General features: G+C 41.4%; 1 protein-coding gene across 6 annotated transcripts in view; it reads right to left on the minus strand.

The window, feature by feature from the left end:
- The window catches only part of Dnm3 (dynamin 3), a 477887-nt gene extending 467294 nt beyond the window's left edge, over positions 1–10593 (minus strand). For all 6 annotated transcript variants that reach the window (XM_021198990.2, XM_029538405.1, XM_021198992.2 and 3 more), the window contains exon 1: positions 10268–10593. In XM_021198990.2, the coding sequence (XP_021054649.1) occupies positions 10268–10428 (161 nt within the window). In that variant the 5' untranslated portion in view covers positions 10429–10593. The remainder of the gene's footprint in view (positions 1–10267) is intronic.
- Between the last annotated feature and the right edge of the window lie 287 nt (positions 10594–10880).

Below are 10880 nucleotides of genomic sequence, written 5' to 3' on the forward strand. Positions count from 1 at the left end.
TAAAAAAAAAATCTATTCTCTAGAATGGCTAAGAATGCCTGCAAAATTTGTTGTGCTATTTCTGTTTCTATTGCACTCATAGTCCCTAGGATTTACCTTAGACTCCTGTGTGCCACTTGATTTCTTTTTCAACTTAATACTTTTCATTTATAAATTAAATTAGCAAAATATGCTTTACTACTCTCTCAGGGAACGTAAAGAGATTAATGAATTAATAAACAAAAAAGTGCTTTGAAACTGCTAGAAGGGAGAAGTAATCTAAATTTAGTTTCTGTGTATGTACCTATTGAGAGAAAATGGTTACATTGTAATAATGCTGAATGTGAATAACCGTTTATCTCAGGGAGTCACAAATTTGCACTAAGTCCGATCTTTTTAAAAGTGCACTTTAATACAACTGTAATTTCGTAACAAACACACACACACACACACACACACACACACACACATGTGCGTGCACGCGTGCCAAACTGTAGCTACATGCTGTTATCCCTATACTTTCTTTCTTTGGGATGGGCTGGTTTTTGTTGGCTCGGTGTGCTTTGGGTTTTGTTTTGTTTCTATTTATTTTTAGTTTTGTTTGTTTGTTTTGAGATAGGATCTGGAACTGTGTCTCATACAGGCCTAGATGAAACCTATCATCTTACCCAGGCACAGAAATGCCCCTGCCTCAGTTTTCCAACTATTCTACGCTTGCTTTTTTACTAGTTAAAAAACATCTAGCCTAAATAAAAGATTTAAGCACAGTATCCTCTTTTATTGAATGTATCTTTTGGGCCAGCTACACAACAGCATCTTAGACTACACACACACACACACACACACACACACACACACACACCAAATATGAAGTCAATGTGTGAGCTAAAACCCAAAGAGGTTTATATACTGTGAAAGTCAGAGATGGGATGCCTACTCCAGTCAGCCAGGCACAAGCCCTGTCACCATAATGGGAGGACTCCTTTTCAAGAGCTGCTCTCCGAGGGTCTCTAAAGAAAACCCACAAACAGTAAGAAAGATTGGTCATTGTGCTGGATGTGAACTTAAACACAAGCTAAAGTTATCTGAGAGGGGGAAACCTCAATTAAGGAAAATCCTCCATAAGATTAAGCTGTAGGCAAGCCTGTAGAGCATTTAAAAAAAAAAAAAACAAAAAACAAAAAACAAAAAAACTAGTGGTGGCTGAGAGAGGGCTCGGCTCATTGTAAGTGGTGCTATCCCTATAAGAAAACAGGCTAAGCAAGCCACGGGGAACAAGACAGTAAGCAGCAGCTCTCCAAGGCCTCCCTCTTCATCAGCTCCTGCTTCCAGGTTCCTTCCATGTCTGAGTTTTCCTGCCCTGACTTTCTTAGATGATGAACAGTACTGTGGGGGTATAAGTCAAATAAACCCTTTCTTCCCCAGGTTGCTGTAGCCATGGTGTTTTGTTGAAGCAATGGTAACCCTAACTAGGATAGTCACCTATCAACTTACTTATTTAAGGATATCTATCTTTTTTTTTTATTCCAGGCCACTGAAACAATAGACAAAGGGGTACTTCAGAAACCCTATTTCTAATATACCTAAATATGCAACTCATAGCTCCATCATTTCCTTAAGGCAGAGACATGACATGCTGTCATAAGGAACCAGCGATGGACCCTTTCTGGACCTAGAAATAGAGATCTCTTTAACATAAAAGACTTAAAACAATATTGATGTTTGTTTAAAACTGATTATTCAAATAACTTATATAATGCTATTGATGGCCCTTAATGCCTCTCAGCTCACTTAAAGACTGCAAAGACAGTAAAAGCAAGACTATGAGCCAGGCAAACTGAAGGATGTCATTGACTACACAATGCATTTGGTTTTAACCTAGAAACTCAACCCTTTCTTTAAAGAGTGTCATTTGGGGCCTATTGTTTCTTTATATACAATTTTTCAGAAGCATGCCTTGGTTTGAGAAAAGTCAGTGACTATGACAGACTCAGCTTTCTAGCTGATGCCCACCTCGACAATACCTCTAGCGTGTCATTTGGACCTTCTGAATCTCATACTTTACTCAGGGGGTTACCATCTTGGAAAATTATCTGGTCTAAATATGGGAGTAGCTCCCTTCCCAGTCTCCATCTACCATCCTGTCTGGGCGGGGAGGGGGGAAACAGTGTACTGTCGTTGCTAGCAAGAAGAGTAATTCAGGGAAGTGTCAAGAAGGTCTGGTCCAATACCAATACCACTAAGGGGTGGGAAAAGGAGGAGGCAGGCTGCGTGGGGGTGAGAGGAAGGTTCTCGAAAACAATAGGAGGAGGGAGAGCAGACAATGAAACCAAACCCAAGGCCAGGAGTTCCGAACATCAAGTTCCAAAGCCAGCTCTCTGACTTTTCCTGACCTTGGACAAATCTCTTGGATTCTCTGTATCTAATGCCAAGAAATGAGTGTAAATTAAACCAGAGGGAGGTTTCTTACATCAATCTTGTTTGATGCCAAAGTTCTTGCTTCTGGTAAAGGAAGAAAAGTTAGACTATTCACACCCACAGATGTGCAAAGTGCCATTAGCATACTATTTATAAACACTCTCATTTGTTGAAATGGTTTCTGAAAAATACACTTTTTTAAGTTTATATATTAAGACACAGTCTCACTCTGTACTTATGGTTAATCTGGAACTTCATATTCATAGGCAGGCCCCAAACTTACAAAGATCCACCTGCCTCTGACTCTGGAGTGCTGGGATTAAAGGCCACCACACCCAGCTATATACATTAATTAGTCAACCTCTTCTTTTTCCTCTCATACTTTCTGAACAAGACAATGTTTTTAGGTTTGCCTATAGAAAATTTTCTCTCACATTTTTGGATCCAATTTATTTCAAAACTTTAAGTAAGTGCTTCATTTTGAAATAAGAAAGTAGAATTCCTCTTCAGAATTAGTGCCTCTGAAGTGGTGTGTGTGTGTGTGTGTGTGTGTGTGTGTGTGTGTGTGTGTGTGTGTTCGCAAGTGTGTGCTTCTGCATGTGATTCCCATCAACCCTCAGTCATATTTTTAATCTCTCCAGTATCTTTTTTTCTCTTCCCCTCTTCAATGTACAGTATCTCTTTGTGATTAAAAAGACAGTCTAAATTCAATAGCTTGTTGTCAAGTCCGACACTGAGACGCAGATCACTACCTCCCTGCCTTGACATTGATACTTCAGTACATGTGGCCTTGAGCTTAAGTGACACTGTAACCCATATATTGTCTGCTTTCCACGCTTTCCACTTAAATCCTAGATCGATTTCAGAGCTGCAGCTTGGGGAGGGCCGCTTTATTTCAAAAAGCAATATGCTATAAGTTTTTAATCCCAGCTAGTGGACAGTGTATTTAACAGCCTTTTTCTTATATATCCATTTGAAAATTATGGTCTCATACTTTATTCTGTCAGTTTTCTTATTTTAATTACTAATTACTAACAGGAGGGTGCATGTGCCATGGTACTGTGGACATGGACAGTCAGAGAGCAGATTTATGTAGATTCCATGGATAGCCAGGTCATTAAGCTGTCAGAGCACACCCCTTTCCCTGATGAGGCATCTGGTGAGCTTGGCAGTTCTCTCTGTGTGCATACCTCATACACACACACACACACACACACACACACACACGTATGCTTCTGGTTGTTTTATATATCCCACACACATACACACAGAGACATCAGTTTCTGGAGGTCTTATATGCCCACTAATCTTAGAATTCAATAATGTTCATTAATGTTACTTCTGTATTTCTCAAGGACTCCAATAAGAGTCTTGTCCAAGGTTAAGTCAAGGTTTGGCTGTTTATTAGCCATGCCATCTAAACAAATAACTTTCCTCTCTGCCACTGAGTTTTATCCCCATTGGCATTTGGATGTGAAAACCATAAGAACTGAGAGATATGGGGACTCTATCAAAGAGTGCAGGCCTACATACACAGTAAAGCCTAAACAAATGTTGGGCTACCCTTCCCTTTGGAAAGACTGAAACGTGTAGTATGTCATAATCATTTGTGGTTTTTACATCATGTCGATAACATGAGGCCATGCAAAGTAGACTTAGATGGGGAAATGGAAGAACTCTGTCCATATAGAATATTAACTATTTAAAGTTTTAATGTAGAGTTTTCAGCTCTCTTAATTTGTCCCCGGTCAGAGAGGGAAAAGCCTCCTTTTCCTGCCTGCCTTTGGTCCTCTTAAAAATAAAAGAGACCGTCATAATAAGTAAGATCTCATGATTTAACTAGCCACAGCAAAAGGTGGGGTCTACAGAAAGTCTCATGCTACTCTGTTGTGGGTAGGGTTTGTCTGAGAAGCTTGGGTTCCGTCGGCAGGGGTAAGGAGACGGAGAACTTTTATGAGACCTTGGGAAGGATGATTGAGACCATTGGGGTCTTTGATCTCTGGAGTAATTGATGCACATCTGTGGGACTTGGATAAATTCCCAAGATGGATGTCATATGAGAACATCCCCCTCCTCCTTGTCTCTCAGGCTTCCCACTTAGCCCTAAGACCTGTACCTCTTTCCCCCACACTCCCACCAGAAAGCCTTCAGCAGAACCATACAACAATGCTGTTGAGGCTTCAGCCTCTAGAAACTTTTATCTAAATAAACCTTATTTCTTTATAAAATTACTCAGTCTCTACCATTTTTGCTATGGCAATGGAAAGCATACTAATACATAAATCAAATATTATATCTCATTGATAGAGAGCCCAATACCCTACTTTATAGTGTGCCTGATACTGTTTCTATTCCTCTGAGATTATGGAAGACTGCCTGGCTAACAATTTTAGTTGTGGTATAATGGTGGTGGTTTATGGTTGGTAGGACAAGTGTTGCGGATGCATTCCTAGGAAGGCAAGATGTCTGGTGTCTTCTCCTATTGCTCTCCATCTTATTTTTCGAGATGGCATCTCTCACTAAACCTGATGCTTGTTGTTCTGACTAGCTTGGCTGGCTAGCAAGTTCCTGGGATCCATCTGTTTCTGGGGTTACAGTCACCTAAGGCCATACCTAATACCATACTGTGAGAGCTTGCATAGCAAGCATTCTTTTTTTTTTTTTTTCATGAAAAATTTACAAATTTTAATTGCAATAACATGTCACCTAACAGCATTTTGTTTCAACTGATTTCAGAGTTTATCCTCCATACTTTTCAGCGATAAAACAGTATACATATGAAACACTGATATGATGTGAAAAAAACTTTTTTAATTTTTTTATTTTTTTTTAATTTATTTATTATTATTTTCTTTATTTACATTTCAAATGCTATCCCGAAAGTTCCCTATACCCCCCCCCCACCCCTGCTCCCCTACCCACCCACTCCCACTACTTGGCCCTGGCCTTCCCCTGTGCTGGGTCATATAAAGTTTACAAGACCAAGGGACCTCTCTTCCCAATGATGGCCGATTAGGCCATCTTCTGCTATATATGCAGCTAGAGACTCGAGCTCAGGGGGTACTGGTTAGTTCATATTGTTGTTCCACCTACAGAGTTGCAGCCCCCAAAGCTTTTTTTTTTTTTTTTACTAAAACATATAGTTGACAAAATTGTCATTCAATGGACTAGAGTCTGTCAGATGACTGGCCAAATCAGTTGTCTAGTTAAAGTGAAACATTACAAGGTTCTCACCTTTGTGACCCTGACCCTGGCTGTGTGAGTGTTTCTTTAGCAAGCATTCTTCATCATTGAACCATCTTCTCAGTCCCTCGACTTCATTCTTTATGACATTAAGAACATTTTTTTTAATATTGGTTAATTATAAGTAAATCCAAAACGAAGATATTCTGTCGAAACTCGGTCACTGAGCAATATTTTTTTCTTGGACATTACTGGTATTTAAGTAAAGGATGTTGGTTGTGGTAAATAAATCCTACTTTGAGCCTGTGATAACCTTAAAAGGCATTATATAATGCTGATTCAGCACAAATGTCTTCATAATTTCAGGTTCCACCAACTCATTAGATAAAATACAGTTCACATTTTTCGTATTTTACTGAAGAAGGTCCTTACAGATTTCTAAGCATAATTTTCAATAGTTATCCCATTTTAATTGTTAGCAACTATTAACCTAATAACCATAATCTTAAAAGCCATTTCTTTTTTGAAAATCCAATAACTTACATGCTTTGATATTTTAACAAAATCCTTTTCCTCTATACAAACCTACTCTGGCTTAAGTTTTAATCTTGATCACAATTAGAGGACTCTTAGTTTGAAGCATGTTTACAAAATCTATCAAGGAGTTGAGTCCGTTAGTCCTTGAGCTATATAAATTTTAGGTTTAATTCTCTGATCATATCCAACATCACCAAATGACTCAGTTCCCCTCAAACAAGATAGCCAACATCTTCATAAGCCTCATGAATAAATAAATATTATTGAGATGTTTCACACTGAAATAAACTCCCATACAGTCAGTGTTTAAAAATCTTTTATCTGGTTTCCAGTAACCACATGTTCTTCTCTATTTGTTCAGAACTGGGGGCCTGTTTACCATTCAGACTGAAATAAAATAACATAAAATCTCCTGCCTATATAATTAGCACTGAGCAACTAATGCTGCTAACAAGTGTATCATTAAAAACATTTGCACATTAGCAGCTTGTACAGTTTTCACTTAGCACCTCGATAAATAAGTTATATGCACTCTAAACACATACTTAAGGAAACAATTCAATTACATTTCATAGCTACCTTCAGGAATGTCTAGTAAATAAAAATGTGTATCTTTTCATTAATGCTTCTAAGATAGTAGGTGGAAATAAAACATAGTGGAAATAAAATTATCAATATAGCGCCCAGAGTTATAAGACCAAAAAGAAAGATACTGCAAGTATTAACCAAAAGGACTGATAAACCTCCATGTGGAAGGGCAGTTCAGCACATAGGTTTTGAAGACTGGATTAAGGAGTTCAAATATCTCAGGTTGAACTGAAGTTTTTACATTAACTCGAATTAGCCACAAGTGACTTGTTCGATCTCATTACATTTTAATTTACTATTAGGTAAAATGAAATGAATAAGTGTGCCTACCTCTTCAGAGTTTTATGAGGATTAAATGAGATTATTCATATAAAAGGACCCGAGGTAGTATCCAAGATGTAGCAATCACTCGGTAAATATTAGCCATTATTTTTATTATTACTGAAATCTAAATATACAAATTTAGAGCCAGGTCACCAAATCTTTTCTGTTTGTGCAGGTGACTCAGGCTGTAATCCCAGCTACAATAGCTGCTGAGAGAGGACAGTCACAAATTCAATGCCTGCCTGGGATACAGGGTGATTCAAGTCTACGATGGAGGTGGGGGGAGGAAATGAGTTGAAAATGTGGCTGAGTGGTGGTGCACTTGCCTGGCATACACCAGGCCCTGAGTTCAGCTGGAAGGGAGAACAAGAACGTCCATATAAATACACACACAAGAAAGCAGTTGAATAAATTCAATCATTCCATTTACAAACCAGACCAATGGACAGATGAGAGCCTGGTGGTGAACCCATCAGCCCATTGGTTTTACTTTCTGGGTGTTAGACCATAAGCAGTTTCTCGCTACCGGCATATAGGCTCGCCTTGAACAATCACAACAATCTAGCTACTCACACTATATCACATTAATATGCAAATCCGTTGCTTCAGCAAGAAAATCACAAACAAGTAGTTCATTCATGACACATTTTATTCATAACAAACTTGTCACCTGACCATTGGTTTGACAGATACAACTCAACAAATACATCTACATTCGGATACATTTGATGGTATTTTTTAAAAGAAAAACATAGAGTATAAGCCAACTATTTTTGGTGGAAAGCTATGGTCAGCCACTAAAGGTGGACTGTAAAGTGAATAAAAGTAAATAAACAGGAGAGTATTTTGAAGAGAACGAGCTGAATTCAGAAGCAAACAGTTTACCCAAGTGAAGACCCTGGTGCTTGACTCTACTCGGTCAACGCACAGTGGGTCAAGCATTGCAGTGAGCCATGAGCAGAGGAGAAAGACTGCCTCTTAAAGAACCTTATATTGGTTATGAAGCTCCTGCTTAATAAAAGTTAAAAGATTCCACTGAAACATGAAAACCTTTTCTTTTTCAACCTGGGCTGATTCACTTCTGACAAGGAAGGGTTTTTGTTTTTTTTTTCTTTTCCCTCCTCCCCTAAGGTTGAGTTATAATTAGAAATTAGATTCCTCAATCATTCAATGACAAAAATCTTTATTAAAGGTAAATGACATTCTAATTAACTTTTCTCCTTAATATATAAGTTGCTCTACACAGGGCTACTCTGCAGCTAATAAAGGTTTTATGTACTTACTAAATGAGCATATTCTATGTTCATTATTTTCTTATCAGCCTTACAGTCACTACTGGTAAAACTTTATAAAGTAGGAAAAATGTCTAACACATTCTGATAAGTGCTCTGATTTTTATAGTCCCCAATTTTTCATTTCATTATGGAAGAATGCTCAGAATTAAATATGTTACTCTCCTGTGACTCTGTTTTATTCTCATTACAGAAGAATATAGCTAATGAGGGGAAATGTACACATTTTCATTACACTATTAGGAAGATTGTCCTGATTTGCCAACCTGGAGGGCAGAACTGAGATATGTGCGTACACTTTACATTGAATTCGAAGGCACCGAGCAAAATATGCTTAAATATAAGCTCATCCAAGGAAATTATAAGGAAGATGCATAAGAACATGTCTGTTGTGTTTGAGATATGATTTTAATGCTTAAGAATGAGTATCATTAATACCTTCTTGCCTTGGACCAGAGGTCTGAGATGACGTAGGCAAAATGCTTTGCTATTGCTTTTTTTTTTTTTTAATTGAGCAAAACTTAATTATAAAACCAAGGAGAAATGATCCAGGGAACTAACTACGGAAGGGTGGCAGGCAACTGCGAGCAATTACCCGGTTTCATGTTTCTAGTTCACACTGAAGCAAGAAAAACGAAGAGCATCTCCTGAGAGATGGAGCATCCTCTGAGAAAAAGCTTCACAACACTCACACCCAAAAATGTGGGAATAGTGGGCGGCGGTACAGTTTACACATTGCTAAGCAATAACAAAAAGGAAGAAGGGGATGGAGAACCGCAGCAGGAACCCTCTGCATCACAAGCGGCTCACCAGTCAAATAAAAGAACAAAGTGCAATCTCAGATTGCCCCATCCAGCCCACCGTTTTCATTGCTGCACCTTCTACCTGGTTTACTACTGGGAAACAGATTCTAGCCTTCAGGATGCACTCCTCACACAGGCCATTAAGGTAATTTAATCCTTCCTGAATTGTTCGCTGGAAAAAAACGTTGATTCCTGACTTAAAACAATAACAACTCTTTGTTGTTGTTTAAAATTGTGAGACACGAAACTATAACTACAATTTGAATTCTAGATGTTAGCTTGAAGACCCGCTAGATAAACAAGAGCTTAAGGGTTGCAAGAGGGTGCTGGGGAGGGGGTGAGGGTGGGGGCATGGCATAGAAAGAGTGCGAGAAAGATGCTGGTCAGTTCTGAGATGGTGCAGGAATGACACGGCACCTGAACATTGCAAGTCCACGGTCACCCCTGGAGGTCTCGGGTTTTCAGTCATGCCTGAGCAGTGAATGGGTGCACACTTATAAACACACCACCGTTTTATTCTTCGGCTCCCAAGGCGAATGGTAGGCAAGCATCTCCCGACAAGCCTTCGCCACAGGGATTTCTGGGTTCACACACCCCGCCTCCCCTGCTCGGGGCAGGCGATGACTGTCTCAAACAGTAAACAGCTGAGAAGATCTGAGAGCCAGGGACAGGGCATGGGGATGGGGTGGCAGGGGTGGGGGTGGACGAAGAAGGAGGGGTACATCCCCGCTGAGAGCCTCCGGGAGAGTGGCAGGGAAAGGAGAGGGATGTTGAGAAAGAGAGCTGGAGACTGGAAAGCACCGGGCTGCGCTTCCAGGCTTCCAGGGGCTGGCGCGCACCAAGCCAGCGAGGGAAGTGGATCCCAGGGCGTACCCCGACTCCCCCACCGAGGGTGGGGAGGAAATGGCTTTGTATGGCAGGATGAAAGGCAGACAGGGGGTCACCACCGGGTAAAGAATGCTGGGACGAAGGATGCTCAGAGCAAGGAGGACCCCGCCCGCTCCAGGAACACTACTGCTCTGCATCCAATCCACTGCAGCCTCTAGTCCACCCTCGGGCTCCCCACACCGTTCCATGTTCCAACGGCCTGAAGCACCGGGCTCCCCCACGGACGCGCCCCCACCGCGCTCCCGGTGCGCTCACCTGCCCACGAAATTCTCGAGCACTGAGCTCTTGCCGGCACTCTGGCCGCCCACCACGGCGATCTGTGGCAGTTCTAGCAGACAGCTCTGTCCCAGAGCCGAGAAAGCGTCCTGCAGACGGTTCACCAGAGGGATCAGCTCTTCCATCTCCCGGTTCCCCATCTTGCCTGTGCGGCCAACTGCCCCACAGGTCCCCGCTCGACTCTGTGACCTGGCAGGCAGCCCTGGCCTCGCAGCACTTGTCCCAGTTGTCGCTGTGCGAGGCTCACACGGCGGAGTCCCTGCACCGATGTCCGATCCCTGCCTCCCGCTGCTAGGATCCTGACAGCTCACAGCCCACGACGCGCTTGCGCAGCCCAGAGAGGCGAAGGAGGCGTGGCCTGGTCCTGAGGCGGTCACGCCCACACCACGCCTCTCGCCTGCTTCTCCCTAGAGTTTCCAACCCTACTGGCCTAGGGTTGGACTGCCTCCCAGCTTTAGCCAGATGCCACCGCCCAGGCTAAAGGGCAGAGTACTGCACTTGGTCAAGGAATAGCCTAAAATCACACCTAACAGGAATTGCTGTTCCTTTTGAAGGAGCTAAACCACACAGACGAAAGGCCAGCTGAAAGCAC

Source organism: Mus pahari, chromosome 5 (assembly GCF_900095145.1).
Source record: "Mus pahari chromosome 5, PAHARI_EIJ_v1.1, whole genome shotgun sequence".
Taxonomy (NCBI): Eukaryota; Metazoa; Chordata; class Mammalia; order Rodentia; family Muridae; genus Mus; species Mus pahari.